At 42.0% G+C, this 22,345-nt stretch overlaps 1 protein-coding gene across 1 annotated transcript in view; it reads right to left on the bottom strand.

The window, feature by feature from the left end:
• Positions 1 to 18,540, bottom strand: part of LOC112563991 (tyrosine-protein kinase receptor torso-like) — a 31,528-nt gene extending 12,988 nt beyond the window's left edge. The window contains exons 1-12 of the mRNA XM_025238495.1: positions 18,313 to 18,540; positions 11,111 to 11,203; positions 10,651 to 10,707; positions 9,668 to 9,731; positions 6,714 to 6,954; positions 6,282 to 6,411; positions 5,820 to 5,918; positions 5,267 to 5,337; positions 4,840 to 5,008; positions 4,230 to 4,447; positions 3,871 to 3,985; positions 2,168 to 2,218 (exon numbers count right to left, since the gene is read on the bottom strand). Of these exons, the coding sequence (XP_025094280.1) occupies positions 2,168 to 2,218; positions 3,871 to 3,985; positions 4,230 to 4,447; positions 4,840 to 5,008; positions 5,267 to 5,337; positions 5,820 to 5,918; positions 6,282 to 6,378 (820 nt within the window). The 5' untranslated portion in view covers positions 6,379 to 6,411; positions 6,714 to 6,954; positions 9,668 to 9,731; ... (1 more) ...; positions 11,111 to 11,203; positions 18,313 to 18,540. The remainder of the gene's footprint in view (positions 1 to 2,167; positions 2,219 to 3,870; positions 3,986 to 4,229; positions 4,448 to 4,839; positions 5,009 to 5,266; positions 5,338 to 5,819; positions 5,919 to 6,281; positions 6,412 to 6,713; positions 6,955 to 9,667; positions 9,732 to 10,650; positions 10,708 to 11,110; positions 11,204 to 18,312) is intronic.
• Positions 18,541 to 22,345: the final 3,805 nt, after the last annotated feature.

Raw genomic sequence — 22,345 nt, 5'->3', positions numbered from 1 at the left:
AGGTTACTTTTACACCTTTTTAGTTATTATCACATCTGCTACACTTGCTGTTCGTGTAAACACGGACTTTACCGCATTAGCCATTTTTCAAGCTTATCTTTAACAAACGACCTTTTTTTCACCGGATAGCTGTTCTGCATTTTTGTAAGACTTGCTCTAGTGGCTGTGTATCTCCAGGCTGATGTGCAGATCATGTATGGAGCCACGCAGACTGGGAGGAGAAGGAGGGATGAGTGCAGATTTCGTGCAGGATCCTGTCCCCCAAGGTATTTCAAACACCCGCGTTTACATTTTCTTGTTATCGAGAAGGACATGTCAAATAGTGTTTGGGGTCTCTGGGGGACTGGTTTCCCCGAAACCTCATATTCATCCATATCCCCGGCGGCACCACGTTTCAGGGTTCCTGGCGAGTGATGTCTCGCTGCTTAACTCCTGAGGTGACCTTCGTGCCGACCTCCTGCCTCCGGGTTAGTCCCCTGCACTCTAGTCTCCAACCTTGTTAGCGACTGCAGTCTTTAATTGCCGACTCCCTCCTACATAGTGATGCCAGGAGAGTGCAGTCAGCTTCGTTTTCTGTCACTTGTAGTCTACTGCCGGCTGGCAAGATGCGTAATCATCCATCTTTACCTATTTACGCGCACACACACATACACACACGCGCGCGCGCTCGCACAGCCACACATAACAGAGATAAGCATGAAAGAGGCCCACGAAAACGCATGCACACAGACTTACACATGAACTGCTGTGGCACTATCACTATCACTATCACTATCACTATCGCTACCAGCACTCTTTAGTCTGTTGCGATAATGGAATTGTTCTTGAGTGTTTTGCGATCATGAAATGCTTTGTCGTGCAAATAACCAAGCTTAGAATGTTCACAGAAAGGAGGACATCTTGCCTCTCACTAAATTTCTTCCACAAAGCTACGAGTGTCTGAGATGTGGGAAGTGCATGCTGCCATCAAGAGATCCTCATCTTCGCATTTTAATAATTTAGTTACAAACATCTTCAGAGAAAAAAAAAAAAACAACCTCAAAAAAGAAGATCGGCTTTAAACCTCTGAAGACGAAATCCGATACGATAAATGCATTTGGATTCTGCTGTTTATAGTATTAATATAATGCTGATACACGTTGCTGAAAGAAGGAAGAAGACAGGGCACAAAGAAAATAAATAAGTAATGATGAAGAAGGCGTCTTCATGTCTCCAGCGAGTTCACCGGAGAGTTGTGTATTGCTAATAGAATACAGGCAAGTCCTGAAGATATTTCAAAGCTAATGGAAGACAATACTTTGAGCCAGTGAAATCTCATTCAAGACCGAGAAAGAAATCGAGAGTGAAAAAGCAGACAAATTGTTCCCGGTTTTGTTTTTTTACTGACAGTGAAAAACTCAGTAAATGGGGGTTGATGAATGAGAATGGGTAACTGACAGAGACCGAAGTACAGAGATCAAGAGATTAAAAAAAAGAAGATATAGAGGACGGTTGGAGAGAGGGAGTGAAGGAGGCCTGCAAAGACAATTATGTAATGCGGATGGATTTTTGAGACTGCTTTTGGCTTGTTTGTAGCCTTCTCGTGGATCCCAAGCAGAATACAATATATTTATTTTCCAAATAAAGCAAGAAACCGAAAACTGTAATAAAATGTAATGGAAGTGCGGTTGAAATCTCAAAAAGGGTTTGAATGACAGTGGCATGAGAAAGTGGAGGTGCGCCATGCTGAGGACACCAATGGCGACTGGTGTGACATGACAATGACCGAGCGAGAGGTTGCTGAGGTCACACGATGCTGATGCACACTGACGACCAGCTAGCTAATCTAGAATATTCAGACCTCTGAAGTCGAAAATTTCAAGTTCACAACTAATGCAAACTTATTTCAAAACTCTACTGAGAGTTTATGTGGTTTTTTTTGTGAATGGACGGTCTCACGTAGCATCTCAGGCGATTTCAAATGCCAAAGTCCTCTCTCTCTCTGTGGGTAGCTGAGCTTCTCATGTACCATTTTATTTTATGTTAAGGAATCGGGTTGGCTTTTGTTTTCCGATTTTAAATTTAAATCAGGATACGATCTTTTAATAATTATAAACCAACCACACATCAATGGAATCGAATGTTTTAAGCACATCGAATATTGTGGAGTAGAATTGCCAGTGTTTACCTTTGTTCTCAGAATATTCCGGTGTCTCATAATACTCTGAATACCCGTTGCCTGAAACAACAAACAAGAAAATAAAACGATAACTCTAACAGCTGGCAAAATGTCCCCCCTCCCACACACACACCAGAATGGCAGGTGTGGATTAGTGCATAAATAAATGATAAAATGATAAAAATCTCGTTGCTCTGGGAAGATGAGGGAGATGCAGATAAACAAAAGACATCCTGGTTTAAACACAGACTGAACATAACATTTGGGGTTTAATATTTAGTTAAAGGGGTACCTGGACCAGTGCATAACACGCATCCAGTTATTGTCTAAACTCGTTAAAAAAAAAGACTTAATTTGTGTACAAAGCAGGAGACAGACATCAATTTCTTATAAAAAAAGAAGGGGGACGATTGGTGTTTTACACCGAGCCAGCAACTAAGGTTATATCACGGCATTGCAGCCAACCATGTAAACAGATGCCACATTCAGAGAGAAAAAAAAAGAGTTCCCGAGACGAGAGCTGAACTCAGGACAGCCAACCTTCACTGTATTGGTGACAGGCGCTGACCGTTGCGCCACCGGACCGCCTACAGAGGAAGAGAAGGATGACTAAGAAATTTTCTTGGGAGAAGTCAGCATCAGTTCAGTCCTGTCGTCGTTTATCTGTAGTCTGTTCTAGAGCTGTGTATCATCAGAGAAGGTCACATGTGACATGACACTACCAGAGATGATATCAGAGGGGAACGTACTGGGCGCAGGAGAGACCCCTGAGGGTCAAGCTTCAGGGCAAAAGCATCTGCGTACACACTCTTCACCCAGTCTATGTTCGATTCCTCAGGTAGGATTTGAACCAGGACAGACGGTCACTATGAATGCCCAAAGAGTGCTGAAATCCTTGTAAAGGCATACAATGACCAACAAAGACATGGACATTGCCAGCGCTAAAAAGCAGATTAGTAACCTTAATTAGTGCCATTCAGTGCTATGGATCTTTCATGATGTGGCTAAGCAGGCTGGAATGGATTAAAGAAATGATTTTAATCCACGTGTACAAGAGGCTGAGGTGCAGATTCTTATCTGAAGAAATGAGGCTAAGCGTACATTCAAAATGTTCAAAGGGTTCTCAATTAATTTATTAAAGCCTCCTTCGTCTTGAAGTCTGCTAGAAGGAAACCAATTTCGAAAAGGAAACAGCCCCACGCTGAGCTCATCACCGACATTTCGCTACCAATCACCATCGGAATTTTTGCCTGCACCTCAGGCGTGATGACTCCTGCTGGCGCCATCTTCGAGATGGAAACTTTTTGAAAGTTGTTTCTGAAAAGCTGACTTTCCTGCCCCGACGTGCCTGCTGGGGACAACCTGGATTCTTTGCTATAAACCTTTTGTAGCTTTGTCAAAATTCAAGCAGGAATCATTGATATGGAAATGGGTGCTAGAAAAATTCGTTTTACATCTCTTTGAAAAATATGAGTCAATGCTAAGTCTTTTGCCACTCCTTCATAACGACAGCCAATGGGTTAGAGCAACATTTGTGGTGTCTGGACACCACTTTATAGCTTTAGAAACAAGACGCTTATCACTGACTTCCCTGTGTTGCCCCCAGGGCAATGTCTCACCCTCGCTTAATATCTACGGCCACATCAGGATTAAATGTTATTCTGACCTTTGCACTTTTAGTGCACTTGGTGGCGTGGCTTACTTGCACTTACCTAGAGTGATGGTCTGTTTGAACTGTTCACTTCTGCCTCCTGGGGACAAGGCAGTCAAGTAAATCTCGTACACGGAGTCCCAATGGCAACCGTGGATGGTGGAATTAGTGGTTGTCTGCGGCAAAAAAAAAATGTAGTTTGTAGTGCAATGTAGTATTAACGAGAAACAAACTTCTCGACCAAACTAAAAAACAACAGACGACAGTGAAAATAAATGTTTAACTTCTCAATTTTATAAACAGATTGAGCACTCAATAGCTGTCAACATTGAGATTGAAATAAGCCGAAACAGCAATGAAACTCTAAAATGAATTAAATTGTGTTGAGCAGCAGTGGCTAAGACCACGTGACCTGCTCACCCCAGGGAGGACGAGGTTGCCGTGGTGCGGGAGGATGAGGCGAACGTTGTGCATGTCGGGGGTTTTCCAGTAGCTCAGTGTGTAGTTGCTGATGGCGTTGTGATGGCGAAGGTAGCGAGGCGGGTCCCACGTGACCAGGATGTCACTCACCGGGTGCTCAGCGTCGTCCGCATACATCGCCGTACTTCGGATGCTCACGTTCTCTGGCTTCTCGGGTGCTGCAAGGAAAATAGGAGGGATAGAGAGGGATGGCTTTCACCATGGCCATTAGTCACGCGACAAACAAAATGAAGGAAGCCAAGGAGTCGTCAGAATCCTTAGAAACGTCTTCTTCTCTTCTTCTTCTAAATCGATAACTCCCTGGAATGGCTAACCATTTGCTAATCTGGTAGTAGAGTTATCTTAATTTACCTCAAGAAGATATGGGCAGCGTAGTAGTTCCCGAATACTACTTCAGGCTGTGCCACTAGTCATCTACTGGGTCATTACACAAATATGGTCCTCGCCTTGCTTGGACGCTGGAAAACAGATGTTTTCAAGTGTCTCCAGCCGGTAGTTTAATCTACTAATATTAGTTGATACTGTCGACACATTTCACAAGAAGACTCACGGCAGATGTTGTAGTTGAATTCTGCGGCGCTCAAGCAATCAGCTGTGCGAAAGGACAGGTTGGCTGGCTTGCTGTGCATGTCGAAATTCTCGTCGAAGTTGTAGACCTCTAGAGAGTATTCTGAACTGAACTGAAGAGATCGTAACTCATAGCGCAGCTCTCCCCAGAACTGAAGACAGAAGCAAAAGATGTCTGACCCATTAAAATATATTGAAATATTGGTTTTTAAAAAACAAGCCGAAGGAGATTGCTTTGTGACATTATACGCGAGCGCGCGCGATTATGAATATGTGTGTGAGAGAGATAAAGAGAGAAAGAGACTATGTATACTTGCACGTTTCTAAACTTTTACTTAGAAACTGATCGAAAATTGCAATATCTCTGAAGAGCAATAAAATCAGAAGCTATCGCCGTTCTTCTTTCTCACCTGTGTCTCCATGGAGTCATAGGTTCCTTGGGGCGGCATCGCGTATAAACGAAAAAAACATCCTCCCGTTTCTGCAGAATAAAAAATAGGGCAACTGTTTCTCACTGAATGCTGACACTGTTGTTTTTTTTTTTTTGTTAGTGATGAGAAAATTAAAACAAAAATGTGTAGAATGTGTTACTCAAAATATTTAGATTTATTTTATTCTCCTCATATATTTCTATCATTTCCATAAAACTGAACTGGAATTGTCTGTCTGTAAAATTCTGCAGATGTCATAAATATTATGAATAATGCAAACAATATAAAAATATTAAAAACGGGAAAAGTGTTATTGACACTGACACTGAAAGCCTTCTCACTTTAATATTTCTCTTGATATTTTATTTTTATTTATTTTTATTTTTGGCTCTGTTTGCTTCTGTTTCATGGCGTATTTCAAGACTCCTCGCGCAGAACAAAGGTCACGTGATCGCTCTCACGCTCTACTGCCTACAGTGACACGTGGCCTAGAGAAAGTCAGACTACAGGAGTTGGAAAAGCAGTTGCCCACCTTTTGGTGGCTCCCACTCAATGAGAGCTCTGAGACTGGCTCCACGGACATATTGTCGAGTCACACGAAAGTTTATCGGTGTGGCCAGGTAAGTACTCACTGCAACAAACAGGTCAACATGTGCGTTACTGTCAGCTACATTCTAATCGTTCAATTAAAATAGAACCAAGAATATACAAGCAATCAAAGCTTGAAGTATGAGAACATTGTCTTAAGTTTTACTCTTATATTTAGTTGATAATTCGAAAAATCATAGCTAGTGAAAAACTTTACAGCAGGTTGTGTGGGAAAGTTAATGGTTTCCTCCAGCAATCATCATCATCATCATCATCATCGTCGTCGTTGTCGTCGTCGGTATTTATAGAGCGCATTTTCCCACTTTACAAAGGCTACAAAAAGCCCCAAAATCCTAAGAAAACAAAATTCACAAAACAATCTTACGGACATCGGCCATACAGCTACCTGGAGGTGTCTGTATCCAGTCCGAATCAACGGTCCCATCGACGTAGCCCGCTGCATGCACCGCAAGAACTTTGATCTTGTATTTTGTTTCTGGCATGAGATTGAGTATCGGTATCACGCTGAAGTTGGTCTGCAACAAAAACGATGTCTCCATGGTGACGACGGACTTTACACGATCGACACATACAGTCGTACATGCTTTTATACGTGTTCGCTTCTTTCTGCATCTATTAATGGGTTTCATCATAAACCTTCTCTTAGAACCGTTTTACGTGAGATGTTTGAAGACAGAAGATTACAAGATGACCACGACATCAAAAGTTATGAATGTCACTGCATCTGGTAAACAATGGTGTTTTTTGTTGGTTTTTTTTAAAAATATCAATACGCAAAACGCTTTATAATGCAATTTGTTTGCTGCTGATTGTTTACCTTTCCAACGATATGCCAAGAGTTGGGGTTGTGCTCGCTGGTCACCGCCACAACAACGCAAGCGGAACGGACGTTGAGGCCCCTGTGACGTCATGCACATTCCAGCGCACGCGCACCAACGACCTCGCAGTGCTGCTCGCGTTCAGCATCTCCGTGTAACTGCAGATGACAGACGGTTTGGACACCGTCAGGTTTTTGGCAGCAAAGGTAGTCAATCTGGCCCTGGTGTAGTTAAAAGGACCTGCAAATACAGAGCATAGATATGTCATCGTCGCCCATTGTAATCTGCATCCGGGAAACTATTAAAATACAATTAAATCACAGTCAGGGGCAGGAAAGTCAACCATGGGCTCTAAACGATGGAATGAGAAGAAGGCTGGAGAAATAACTGATGGTGGTCTTGTTTTATTACGTCGACATTACGTGCTCTCGTCTTTCGAATCAGAATGTTGAGTTTCAGGCTCGTCTGACCCAGTGACCAGACACCTCCCTTTGCGCATCCGGAAGTGAATTAATCAGAAAGCGTAAAACGTTTTGTGACATGTCACCTTGTTCTCGGCCATTGACTCACTGGTTATTTTTTTTTCTATCCTTTAGCTCCACCCCTTTCTCTTTCCCTCAATCTCCATTGTCAAGGAGTGTAGAAATGCTTCAAGAAAACGACTGAAAATCCAGCCTATTAGTTCTCAAAACATTTATCTAGTAATGAAAGCCGACGGCGGTTCTGTCTCTCTGTAGTTCCACTCTAAATGAAATGTTTGTCCAAGTAATTTCATCAGTGCCTAACTGCATTCTGTCTGATTGATTGCTTTGTCACCGCCACCTCATCAACAACAAGACACAAAGATGCCTTGCAAGCATTGGTAACCCACCTTTCCAATCAGCAGGGGACTATGCAACCTTTTCTGCAGGTAGCTTATGTAAAAACACATTTGCACCTACATTCCATTATTAGGGACTGAACTGAGCTCATTTTCACGACAGACCTTACAACATGGATGCAGCTTTCTTTTAAATCGTCTACATGAAAAAAAAAGCCAACTTTTTATGTTTCATACTTTTTTAGGACAACTTCACATTTGTTTAAGCTGTTAATAAGAAATACATTTATGGTGAGGTTGGTCACATTCTATATTTATAGAATAGCCGCTTGAAGTTCAGTCTGCCACCGAGCTCGTTTTTAAAGACGAAAAAAAATGTTGTGAAATCGAGAAGCAGTTTAAAAAGAGACATCGGTATTTTTCATCAATAAAGAGTTATCAGACAATAGAATTTCCTAGATGTTTATTTACATCGAAATATCTGTTTGTTTATGACTACAAAACATGACCTCCAGTGGAGACACAGTATATGGCTTACAGTTGTTGCGAGAAAAAAACGGAGTGTCCAGTGAAGTTCTGTCTCTGGACTTAGAGAAAAGGATTTTAAATACACGAGAAAAATAAATCATTTTCAGAGATTTGTTTTTAACCACAAAATTAACTACACGTTCCTGGAACAGCCGAAATGAATCATGGGTAGTGTTTGTTTTTTTTTTTTTGTTGTTTTTTTTTTTTTGTCTCCAAGTCAGTTTGTTCTCAGTAAAGCCTATTTTCAAGAAAAGAAGTGTCTTTCCTATTTTTCTCTGTCTTTGAAGTGCTAAATCAGATCACTTGATAATCTCCTAAAACAAATCTGGCTCCAGAGCACCCACGCTTTTCAACCGATAAAGAACTCTTTTGTCTTAAAATATCTTAAGGTCCCCATCAAGTCTGCGTGTACAAAGCTTATGTCTGAGCGAATGGGCCGTTACCACAGGTTATTCTTGTGCGCTGTTCAGCTAATCATTCTCGAACGTCAGCGTGCGACAGTCCGTCGTCTCCACACACACAAAAGAGAAGAAATACAATGATAATCACTTCATTGCGAGTTGAATCCGAAACTACAAGAAAGTAAGAGACCTAGGCTGGAAATAGTACAGAGATGAGTGTAGACAGCACTATATCAACTATGTCAATGAGCAGTCATAACAGCTACATATATTGCTTTGCTCGCAATTTGTTTACTTGTTGTTTTGCCATTCAATACTTTTCTTTGAAACAGTAAGTAGACAAAACGACGTTGATGGCAATCTTCTTAGGATATTCATGCAGCTCACATGTTTATAATATTGAAATCACCATATTGCCATGACCATCAGCCAACCATCACTCTGTAGTTTAGTCGCTGCACTCAACCTTCTGTCTGTTATAGTCTGAGAGGATCGTTGTCTCAAGTCTTGCTTCAGATGCTGTTGTAGTTAGTGTAAGGCAGTTATTCGCAAGCCTTTCTCCTTGCTACTTTTGATATTTCCTTGCTACTTTGATAAATCAACAGGGGAGATGAAGACACATTTTCAAATGCAAAACGAGGAGTTAGCGAGAAGCAGATGTGTTTCATGGCTCAGACCCACCCACAGCTCACGTGACTAGTTTGCTGCTTTCAGACCACCAATTACGACACTCAGCCTGATGTCGATCTGAAAGTGGACGAGGGAAAACTAACTGATGTTGACATTAGGTGTAGCCTGGAGGATGTAAGCTTGTACAAGACTTGTAATAGCTGAGCTACACTGTATCTGGTATCACTAGGTGAGGACGTGAGCTCTGCTCAGGTCAGAGACATTAAAAACAAGCCTTTATGGAGAAATACACCCATGGTCTTGATAATTAAAGCCTCTCAGATGTTGCCGAAAGCATCTATGATTTTTGTTTCACTAATGCTGGGTTACATCAAATTTGTTTTTAAAAGTAGATTTTTATCAAGCGAAATATCGGTTATATAGCGGGACAATGTTGTTCATCAAGGTAATTTACTAAGCAGTGGTGTGAACGGACGTAAACAGAACGTTTATGTTTTAAATAATGTGGTACAGTAGTACTTGGTAGTTTGATAGCTTGATAGTGCTTGGTATGAGGTAGCATATTGTTACTCACTGGCACTTTCTTCGCGATGCACTGTCCTTAGAAAGGCGCAGCTCTGGAGACACGCCTGGCTAGACTGAAATACAAACAAGCAACACTCACATCATTCCTCACATCTTCTGTATCACCACCACCACCCCAACCCCACTCATCGTCGTATCCCTGTCCCCGTCGTATCCTGGAAATCCCTATATCACCCAAAACAACAACAGGGTTTCTGCTAAGGCTAAATTCTTTGGGGTCCCAGGGACCCCTTCTTCAGATTTTTAAGTCTGTTCTTCGCCCAAATTTGAAGGGGACCCCATTGACGAAAATTGAAGGGGTCCTCCGAACTTTTAATGCGTACTGTACGCAATTTTTTTGCGTAAGCAGAAGCCCTGAACATAATCACAAAAATAATGAGTTTATAATATGTCAAACTTTAAATAGTATACAAATATAACAGAGAACTAGTCTTTAGAGTTGCAGCAAGTCAACAAAAGTGCGAGGAAGGGGTGTGCATGTTCACAAGTGACAGTACAAAGAACAACCCTCAAGAACAACCCTTTCTTATGAGGGGAAGGTAAGGCATTTAGAGGAGGCCACCCCATCTAATCACCGCCACCAGACACATCTTCAACAGAAAAAAAAACAGGGGCTCGTGATGGGTCTTAGCAAAAAGGGAGCTGGTTGTCTAATTTTGAGACATATCAAAGATTGAGATTGAGGCAGCTTAATGGACGGAAAGGCATGAGCTAATGTCATAATTAAAATAATCTAATTTAGTAAAGGATGTGGTTAATAAAACTTTGATTATACATTTCAAAGCTCTCTCTCTACCTCCCTAAATCACCCTTGCCTGCCAGTATCGAGCTCTTCCTGATGGAATCGAACGCTAACGGGTGTATTGATCAGTTTGTACTCTTGGACTCTAGCCCATGCAGGTATTTGGTGTTTTTTTTTATCTCAATATTCGCTAATAATCAACAGAGTTATACCTCCTTATTGTGACTTACACAGTTTGTTACACAGGTGGGAAAAAACGGATCTCCCTCGTCACACACACGAGAACACTGCAACCAGAAAAATAAAATAAATGGCTCTATTTACTAGGCATAACAATATAAACCAGTAAATAAATGTTTTCAAGTGGATCATATTTCAAGTAATACATCACAGCAAGAAACGTGCTTTTAATGAAAACATAGAAACGACAAAACGAAATCGAAGTAGACAAACAAAGTTTTTGCGCAGTATGCCACGCGCTCACGAACGCAACACGCACGCACACGCGCAGGCCCTACACACGTATACAAGCAGAGACACAAATCATTTTTTGGATGCACTGTAACCTAAGCTTCTGACATTCCATGTTAACGATTTTTACCCAGTGTCTTTTTCACCCAGAAAGGAATCTGCCTGTGGGATTAAGAAAAAGCAAAGTTGGATGAGCTGAAAAATCGAACCTGTACATACCTCACTACAGTCTTTTGTCCGATTCGCCAGACACAGGAAAGGAAGGTAGTTATCGAATATATTGATTTGAAGTAGTCTTTCTTGGTGTCCAAGCTGTTCAAGATCCAAATGAGGACAATCGTGAAAATGAAGATTCACATAATTGCAATAAACCAAGCACTTTATGATTCTTTTCTCTAAGAAGAACGTTATCGTATAAAAAAATAAATTTTATTCTATCAAATTGGAATCAGCAATGATAATCTTGTTATTGAAGAGAATTTTGTAATGAATAAACTAAACATAAATGACAAAAAACAAACAGATAAACAAAAAGAACAAAAGCTGTTAGACCAAACGTTAAAGAAGCTTATCTCACTGACAGAAGCCTGCATTTCTACAGCTGCTCAAGCAGGTTATTCCTTTCAGTCGTTTTTTTATGGTAAGTGTAGATGAAAGGATAACTAGGGACCGGAATTCTCGGGAGAATGACGAGAAAAGTTAGATAATCATGTTTGCAGTTGATGGCTGGTGGCTGGGGGAGGAGAGCGTCTCTTCGACTGCTGACTCACATCACGTGATCTAAGTCCTACCACAGACGAGAGAGCCCAGCCACCTCCACATCGATGCTACACTACAATTTATGTATGTTAAGTACATTAGACACAAAGGACATCAACTAGGCTGTAAGCCAAGTGCTCGACCACCATAGAAGGTGGATGTCTGTAGAACTGTGTCTCTGGATAGACCGTGAGGGAGTCTAGAAGAGAATCCACCCATGGCTAGCTTCGGGTGATCGCAGCAGAACTCAAAGCCATTCCTCTTAATTTTAGTGATGCAAAAATAACTTTGTACAGAGCCTCATCATCTCCACCCTAACCCCCGATACTCGTTCAGGTAAGATTTCCTGTTGGCTGTCATCCTGATCATCGACAGATACCTAACAGGGGCACCCTGAAGGGAGACCAACGTCGACAAGGAACCCTAACACGTACAATAGTGGACAGACCTTCCCCGTACTGGAGCTGCTTGCTGCCGCTCAATAAAGACCATAATATTAGCAAATGTAATAAAGTGTGAATGAATTATACGTGAAAGAATCACCCAAGAAATGGGTAGTGTTAGTGTTAGGTGATTGACTCGGTCCGATGAGGTTCACGATTGTCTCACCCTTCGTCGACTCTTCTTCCTCGAGTTCGGTGTCATCTTGCTGATTGTCATCTCCAACCTGACAGTCATGAGACTATTTGTGTAGGGAAGTACCTACTGTCTGTCGTCAGTACCCGGATCATAATATGTGTTGGAGTTGCGTCGATGCGATTAGCTTGCATGCTTGACTGTCTCTCCCACATCGGGTCGTTAGCCTGGGACGATCAGCTGGTTGACCTTTGTGTCCCTACAGCTGACCTGAGGGACTTACTCGCCTCTTTGATGACGGCTATCTGTTCTCCTTCCTTTGACTGCGCGCATTGCAGCATGGGGCGACTTTCGCTTTGCCTGGCATCATCCACCTTGCTTCCTCATGCAGTGTCAGAGGATGAGACTGAGGTAAGCGTGGCCACGTGGTCGACAGCCGTAACCTGGGCCTGGATGGTGGGAAGCAGGTCAAGAAGAATCTAGGCTCAAGAGAGGTGGTATGTGAACGTTTGGGAGTGACTGAGAGTGGTGAATAGTGTTAGTCCGGTCAATGTTGTCGTCGTACTGGGGCTTGGCTCGACATAGCCTCCCTTTCGCTCACTAACGCTCCCTCTCTCTAGCCTTTCTAAGCTTTTCCTAAGCGATCGCACGCAGCTTTTGTCTAGCCAGTCTCACCCTTCCTGTCTCTTGTTCTATCTCTCCTTTTCATTTCACCACTCTTTTTATACTCCCCCCCTCTCTCTCTCTATCTCGCCCTCCTTTTCCTTTTCTTCTTCTGTCTCTTTTAATTCTCCTTTGAACTTCTCCTAACTAGTTCTTTATTTCGTTTGAAAGGTTTTTTTCTCTCCAAATTCTCCTTTCTCTTTCAAAGGTTTCCTACCTAATTATCTCTTTCCACCAGTCCTTGTTAGCCGTCAAGATGGCCATGTCTTTCCTAACGAACATCTCGAAGTTCTTAACTTTTTTACCTCCCTTTCTAAGTTGTCTACACTTAATTCTTTGTTAAATCTGCGTTTTCGTCTGCTACCGCCGCTGTTTGTTTACACAGACAAAAAAAGTCTGCTCAGCAATTGTCTACTCTGACTTACGCAGACAACCCTAATGACGCTGCTGGACGACTCCTTGGGTGGTCTCCCTTGTCGCTGCCTCCTTTACAACAACAGCTTAATTACAATGCATTTTAATCAACCTTTATGCACTCGACAATACAGTATAATCATACAACAATAAAACACCAGAGGCTTAGCTTTCATACAGGTAATATTAGCAAAGACACGTGCACAACTGTGGCATGAATACCAGGACTGTCATGGACGTACGCTCGTGTCTCGAAAAAGAGAGTTAAGATTGTAGAATGTGAATGCGAGTTACCAGACGAGAAAGGATTAAATGAAGGCAGCACTGGTTACTGAAAATAATGTTGAAGAGTCTCTCTCTCGAGAGAGAAAAAAAAGTGGGTGTAAGCTGTTCAGATGTCGACTGCTATACAAATCAGATGTGTGTTGAGGACCTATGAATCAAGCAGTTGAAACCTCCAGAGGGATGTAACTATTTCACTAAAATATGTTGTTGTTTCGGGTCTAAGTGCTTTTAGTATATTGTAAGTTAATGTAAATGCTCATTAACACCAGTCACACGAGTGATTTGTGAGGTATTGACACGTGAAGTAAGGTATAGAAGTGACAGGAACAGACGAGTACTATCACATTTAACAGAGAGGAGTGGGGCGTGGGCTTGTGGGCGTTTATTAAACTCCCTTGAATGAACAGATGGTCGGAATATTTTCAGTATTTTTGCATCGGTTATATTTAGGTCTTTGTTTTATAAAGAAATGTAAGTTGAAATTCCGCCCAGTATAAATATAAATTTATATTGAAGGTGCGTTAAAAGTCGTGGTAATCAAAATTTTAAAATAAGAAACGAGTTAAGGAGTTCCTATTGTAAACACACATTCGTAATAATGTGAGATATGAGTAAAACCGGAAGGTCAGTGGGACTCGTCTATACCCATTAAACCTAATACAGAGAAAATTAAAAGAAATCAGAAATGGTCGCCGATCTTTAGCCATTAAAGCCAGTTATCTTCAAAACATCTAAATGTGTTGTCAACATGGATGAAGCTATTCGATCACTTCAATAAAAATGTTTTAATATGTAATAAAAGAAGAAAAGAATTTTCTAATCAGTTTTCATCTTCCTGAGGTAGATCAAGAAGAAATATTTCTACAATTTCAAATCAATCATTCCTCTCTCTGCCGTCTAGCACCTGAGGCGACAACATCTTGAATTTCCTTCCCCTCGAAAAGGTCAAAGGCATTCCACACAAAACCTAATAATTAATGCAGAGTCTTCACTAGACACAATCAGCAAGAAGGGGTGAGTATCTGTGAATATAAAGAATGGCTTAACATGTTGACAAATACCTTCTCTCCAAGACATCGTGATTATGATCCAAAACAGTGTGTTGACACAATGTCCTGTCTGGCTGACGTATACCGTAAACAAAGGTCTTCGTGCAAAAGCGGACGCATCCGGTGTCAAGCTTATTTAATACTTTCCTGGTCCTCGCCTCAACAAACGAATGGTCCTCGTGATACACAAGACTATCACCTCTACAGGGGAGATAAGAGATGTCCGAGGCTATTAGCCGCCTGGCGGGCAGACACATTAAGTCTAGGGACACTGCATCAGGTGAAGACAAATGATGCCATCTGAATCTCCCAGCAATTTTCTCAAATATTACTATTAATAATAATAATCTTCGAAAACTTCAGACACACCTGATGCCAGAGGTGAGCAGCGCTAACCTTCTGTACCACCATCATACACTCCCTGAAAAGAACGATTACGCCAAAAAAAGGAGACAACTCACCATCCGAAATTACCCGATTATCCAGCGTTCACGTATACCAAATGTTTGGCACGGCGAACATATGAGAATGCGTGTTTTCGCGCTCATATTAACACCCGATGCTGCTGGCCCTGAAGGCCATGTTTTCTTCGCCATCTTTGAGTGTTTACCGTGACGTCATGTCTGACCAGACGAATGTAATCAGCGATTACTTTGACACTGGTCACTACTTTGCACGGCCAGCTAAGGGTTGTTTACAGCCCACGAGGATAGGAGAGGGAGTGGCAATAAGGCACACGAGAGAGCAAAGTAAGAAGTAGATACCCTCTCAAAATGAATCAAGTGCACTAACAAGACAAAGAAAAGTTTTCAGGTGAGACCTGGCACTTTCGAGCCTATGCGTGTTTCTCTGTTGAGTGGGCAGCGACTTCCGGACACTAGAGACAGCAAAACTGAGAGAACAGTGTCCCAGAGATCTGGTTTATTTTGGGGACCTTGAGGAGTTTGCCTGATGCAGAATGGAAAAAAAGAGGACAAGTAACCAAAGAAGCCATCTGAGTTAGGGGAAGATAGCCATCAAAGTGACAGTACACAAGGCTGTCCATCTTATACTGGATACGACACAGTACTTAGAAGCCAGTCCACACCTTTTAGTAATTATGTTAAGGGTTCGTGCTGGGATTTCTGTGGAGCAAGTCGTGCAGCATTGCTTTGGGATGCTCTGCAAGAGCGGGATGTGTTTCCGTTGTAGTAAGGGTTAGACGCGCGGAGATGCAATAATTAAGGTTGGGAGGACAGTAACATCAGTCACAACAAACTGCTCTTGTAAGACTTGAGCCAGTTTAGAGAAACAACAACCAACTTACTAAACCGTTGTATTCATGCTGCTTCATCAAAGCATATTTAACTGTTTGTCATGGATCTAGTCAGAGTGCTAGGACTGGGCGCGTGTGTAGATGAAAGCGTGCGAATGATGGACGTTCTCTAAATAGAACGTGAAAAATGACGTATAGTGACGTCAAAAGAAATAGTGAGGGAAGAGAGAGGAACGTTGAGAAGGGATATGGAAGCAGAAGGACGTGAGAGGACATTTTTAGAAGAAGAGGACGTTAGAGAGTAGATAGAAGAGGAAGAACGATAGCGAGTGGAAGAAGAAGAAAGTAGAGAGCGGAAAGGGAGACGTGAACGTATGTGTCAAGACAGTGAGTTTATAGTGTGTGAGGTGTTCGATGTACTTTGTAGAAGTGGAGATTGAAGGAAGAACTGTGGTGTTAGAGACCGTTTTGCTTTTGTAGTTAGGATCTATTTTTTTTTTGGTTGGTAATTTTGATCATTAAACAGACAGACTCGTACAGGCGAGTCATTCTTCAATTGGAACGAAAGAACGCGCAATTGTCCGACCCGCTGGTGAGTTGGAGAGAGCGAGAAACGATAGGCACCGGCGGCGTCGTGACACTGTTGTTGCACTTGTTTATTAACTCTTCACTTTGTCCTTCACATTCTTTGTTCTTTCCACGTCTACACGCAGGAAGACACACATCCTCCTGACCTCTCTAATATGCTCCCCTCGTCCCTCGTCCTCATCTAGTCCCCAACAAAAATAAGGACAGCCACATGCTGGGGCATTAGGAACAAATCGTTTCCAAATGAATGAAAGCCCCCCGAATTAGCTCAGATGTTTCCAGCAAAGTACAGATTGTAAGTGGGTCGCTCGCCCACGGGGCGATGGCCTCAAGTAGCCCCCTGACAGTCAGACATTGTCACCAGCAAGTGTTTGCAATCCACCTGTCATCACTTTAATGTCGCACACTCTGACATTTCCTGTGAGCTAGTTTGTTATTTGTTTAGATGGCAGGTAGCATTTCTGCATTTTCTTCAGGTGTGTTTCTGTTCAGAAGCACGTAACCTTCTTGAAGAAAGTTTGTCTGTATGTTAGAAGTAGGTCAACTTTTCTGTTTGCGCTGAATTACAGACACGTTCAAAAAATTCGGTTAGAAATACTAGGTTTCGTTGTTCTTATTCTACATAACTTATCTGTTACTTTGGATATCAGCAGACACCATTTAACCTTTTGCTGATTTTATTGTCAAGTATAGATGTCCAAAGGAATAGTGATAAACAATACATGTTCCTACAAAATAATGTCACAGATTGGAAAACTCAGAAAATAGAAAAAAAGATGGAAAATAATCAGTAGACTGTATGTGCTCACATGATTCTAATGCTATCGTGTTGTGCGCTAACCCTAACATGGCGTTATTTCTAACGTGTGCTTAGTCGAGCATGGCGTTATTTTTAGCACGCTAAGTGCTAATTTTAACATGGAGTTATTTTTAGCACGTGCGCTAGCTCCAACATGGTGTTATTTGTAGCATGTCGTGCGCTAATTCTAACATTAGAATGTTACTTTTAACATGATGAGTGCTAGTTCGACATGGTATTAAACAAACTAGAATAAGGTAGAAGGAAGGAAAGTGACTTTATCTTTATCAGAAAAAGACATAAAGATATAGTGTGATGCCAAGTTTTTTTCCTGATGGCTGAGTAAAGCTCACCGAGACATACTATTTCCTAAAATGGTGGTGAATACACAGCCCTTTCGTTCTCAAGATACACGGTTACGTCGTGCGGGTCCAATAATAATAATAATAATAATAATAATAATAATAATAATAATAATAATAATAATAATAATAATAATAACAATAACAGTTAGCATGTATAGCGGCGTATCCTCCCCTGTGGACAAGCTCATGGCGCTTCACATATGACATGTTGTGACGTGAGAGTAATGTGACGTCAGAACAAAATGACAGATTGTGTGACGTGAAAGTAGTGTGACGTCAGAACAAAATGACGATACTCCAGGCCAAAGGTCAGCGCCTACACACAACACGAACCCAATCCGCAGGCCAACTATCAGACATCTCAGACAACAGTCCAGATTAACATAATTATCATCACTGCTCTTTCATCGACTGTAGCCTCCATAACGTCAACGCAGAGAAAATATCAGAGGAGGCATTATCCGTCCAACAGCTAAAACGCTAAGGAGGGAAGAAGGATAAACATGAATTCCATGTACACGCGTCCAGTAAATACAGCCGATAAATTTATTAACGCACATTGATGTATACATACATACAGACATTAACAAATACAGAGACATAGAGAGGGGGAGAGACAGATGAGACACAGCAGACGAAAGACTTGCTATTAATTGCAGTCCGTTCACCAAAGGGCTTCTTATCTGTACAACGGGGAGGTATCGTCTGCAACCTAAGCAGGCCTCTCGGGCGAACTAATCCAAACCACGTGAACAGGATTCGGCGCAATCGTCATCGCTGGCTGAACCAATACAAGGTTTCCATGGTGACCACAGCAGGACAGATTAATGATTTATTCCGTATGCAGACAGCGTCTTGTTCGTTACATTAAAAGTCAAAACCTAGTGCTGAGCCGATAGAATCTTCTTTAAATAATTAAATAATCATATAAATCTGAATGTGAAACTTCCCTTTGGGGTATGCATTGTATAATAATGCAATTATACTTCAGGAGGTCTATCAGAGTGTGTTTACGACAAATGACTGACCTCAGCTCAGTACAAACTAGTAGAACGCTAACTCGGAGAGTACATTCCTTATCTGTTCTTGAGAAATAAGTCTGCCAACAACACCAGGCATATCAATCCCTAAAGACCATAGCCAGTGGGAGAACTGGGACCAATTGTTGATTGTTAATTAAGCGTGTGACGGTTTTCGTCTCTGACCGAAGCACATATGAACACACATACTTCTGTCCTGTGCAAGAAAAGTTGGATAGCAGAAGCTGCTTTCTAGACATTCCAATCAAATAATCAGAGCTCAGTAATTTAAGCGTCTGGATGAGGAGTCAGTCGTTTTACACCATCTGACACGAGTGGAGCGTGCGGTTGATCTCACAGGGACATTCCACAGGCTTCCTCCCAGCTCAAGTGATTCAAATAAACAAAGGACGGACAGGAAGACGACAGCACAAACACCAAATCTTGTATGGCCAAAGTCTGTACAAAATGCAACACAAGAAGTCAGGCAATTTTGTCTTATCGCATCTGTGGTCCAGCAGGAAATCGTCTCATCACAGTAGCCTTATCACCGCAGACAAGGTTGTAGCCAAACCCGTAGTTTGCCTCTCTGGTTTGACTGTGTGGCGCCTCAGTGTCCATGACTACATCTACCGGAGTAGACAGATGCTTCATTGTCTTCTTCAGCCTGGGTGTTATTGCGATGCCTGATGTAACTCCCGGGAAGTTGTTTTGTCCAAGCCGCAAAGCTGCGTATTATGAGCTGCCTGATCCGTCTGTCTCTGTCAGGTCGAACTGCCCACATCCTTGTTTGTGTCTTTGGAAACTTGATTACTTGTAGTTCTCTCATGTCTGGCAACAAACTCCAAATGTTCACTAACTCCGCAGCACCACTCATCCTTCAGACGAGATCCTGCAAAATTTCTGTGTAATCTCTGGACTTCCTACCCAGGCTCATACAAAGTGGTTACACACTGCTTTCTGTCATCCTCACGCTCTGCTCCTTAATTTCTTTGACTTTCCAACTCACTACACCCCATACGCCTCCTTTAAAGAGAAATGACACAAAATGAGACATTCTTTATGACTGCCCCCATCCCAAAAAGATAATTACACGGAATCGACCCTTTGAGAATTAGAATTTTTACATTTGAACAGCTGATATGAATAGGCTTTGACAAGGCATTTATTTGACGAGTCTATGCGGTGACTCCAGAAAACCTTTATACAGAAGCAAATCCACTTTTTTTTCATACAGACGAATATTCTGCTTTAGAATCAGTTCACGTCTGTTTTCGTTGACTTTGTGACATTTCTTTTCAGACCTTCTAATGATCCGCACTTGCACACAAACAGTAAAAAATATGTATCATTAGGTATGTAAGCATCAAGGCCATTCACGATAAATCCTCATTTTGAATGCAAGCTGCGGACGAAGGAAAAGCAAGTAGTGGAGGGATGAACAGTAAGTAGTAACAGCAACAACAGTGGGAGGACATGACGGTGACATCAACAGTGGCCTCGCAACATCATGGGGACGAAGGGAAGGGGGAATTAGAACGGAGGGGATGTCTAGACCCCTCCTCCCTTTTATGTAAATTTTCAGCACGACTGACACTGAACGCTGGGGACCTTGTCAGAACGACTATTTCTCGTGTCAGAGTTTGGCTCCATTACCGGCATAATCCAGTCAGAAACAAGTACATACATATTGTACTAGACTTCATTTAAAGTATTTGTTAGTCTTCCGTATGTATCATTAAAAAAAAAGTGGTTTGCGAAGAGGGGAATGTGTGGTAGCCTTATTGTAGAAACCCTGGCTCCTCCCCATGGCTTCAGATCTTGACTCGGGACACGGGTTCTTCTCTCTGGAAGCTACTAGTGTGCGTAGGGACGGCCATCAGAAGTTTTCTCAGAGTATTTGCTTTTTTCCCCTTGCTTGCTTCAGTTTCCATTTCCTTTTAATGCAAAATGATCACGTGGTGCATTTTCCTGTCAAATATACCATCCCCCATATAGTTCCTTACCCATTTAAAAGCAATGTTTCAGAGTTAATAGATATAAATGTTATTTTATTATTAATCAAAAATAAATTATCTCTGCTGCCCGATATGAACTGTTACATAATGCCTGCAGTCCAATGATTCATCTTACTGTCACCTGTCTTACGTGCATGACCTAGTTATGGTACATACTAAAAAATTAAAATGCAAGTCCTTAAGAACGAAGACCCTCTGCGTGACCCATCATTCACGCTTTGTCTCTCCGTCCTCTCTCATTCCCACAACAGACATCAAGGAAGGGAAAAATGCGAGCAGCGTTTATCGTGCTGCACGTGCTCCTTGTCTGTCCACAGTTTTTCTCTTCCAATGACTGGCACTGCGCGAAATGTCATGTAGGGGAGCCTCTTCCTCTTCTCACCCACTTGCTTCGGGATTTTTGCAAGGTGCCTGACAGGTGCTGGTTGTCTTCCTGTTCGATGGGTTGTCGTGATTACAAACACGAAACATCGGTCTCTTCAGTCGTGAAAAAATCCGCCTGGCATATCGTATTTAATGAAAAGTTTACACGGAAGAGCGCACGGAACGACTGACAGGCACATGTACCTCTACTTTCACGCATCCATTTAATAATTCATTCATATATTTGTGCATGTAATAGTTCGTACATTCGTCAAAAATAATAGTATTCCAATAGTAATAATTCTATAGTCTTATGCGTCAATTCTTTCAAACATAATAATAGATAGTTTTCTGCAAAGGTCTGGATGAGTGTGCGCTTGCTGATTTTGAAGACAATACTGCTACCTAAACTTTCATGAACACAATTGTATTTTCTTCGTCAACGTTCATTGAAGTGCGAGACCAGTGATGCAGATGAAAGAACAAAGATAAAAGGTGTCCGCCCTTAGGGATTAAGTGGTGAATATACACTGGTTACAGCTTCACGAGCTGTCCCGCTGAAGATGTCAGATGTCATCTTTCTGTTGTTTTTGTTTAGTCTTCCTTGCCATGAGAGGAGTCTCGGGTATACAAGAGTGCGTTAAGCTCAATCACTCCAAGGGCAGCTTGGTGAAGGGGAGGTTGCCGTGGTCTGCACACCTGTACACAACCTCGGCAACGAGGCGCTTGCCATTGGCTTCTCTACTTTGCCCTGGGGGCAATTTTTTCTCCTTGCATCATAACTATAACATGCATTTTCTGTCTCTGGAAGGACCATTGATCCCAGTTTTTAACATGAAGCTGCAGCTTTTTCCTTCAACAAAACGTGATTGATGACCGCAAGTTCTGAAGCAAGCTAGTTGTCAGGTGGTATGAGTGCGCGTGCGAACCTTCGTGTGTGTGCTGAATAATAATAATGCGTTCACTTGTCTAGCGCCATGTTCTGACCTGTGGACAGCTCAAGGGGTTCACAAATCACAAAAGGTGTAGAAGGTGATGTGACGACAAAATGTCGGTGTTCAGTGGACAGTGTCCTCCACACCACAGGCCAGCGTCCACATACAATACGAACAACAATCTGCAGTCCAAATATCAAAACATCATAAAAGCCGCAATACACTCCATGACAAATGCAACAAATCCAACGGACACCACAAGTCTCATTGAAACGACGAATGAGTGCAGCACACGCGAAAGTTCACTGATCGAGGGGACATCATTCTAATGTGTGTGTGTGTTTTTTTTATCTCTGAAAGTGTAAC

This window comes from Pomacea canaliculata, linkage group LG5 (assembly GCF_003073045.1).
Source record: "Pomacea canaliculata isolate SZHN2017 linkage group LG5, ASM307304v1, whole genome shotgun sequence".
Taxonomy (NCBI): Eukaryota; Metazoa; Mollusca; class Gastropoda; order Architaenioglossa; family Ampullariidae; genus Pomacea; species Pomacea canaliculata.
The sequence above is the reverse complement of the archived record's forward strand: the minus strand, read 5'-3'. Positions and strand labels throughout refer to the sequence as shown.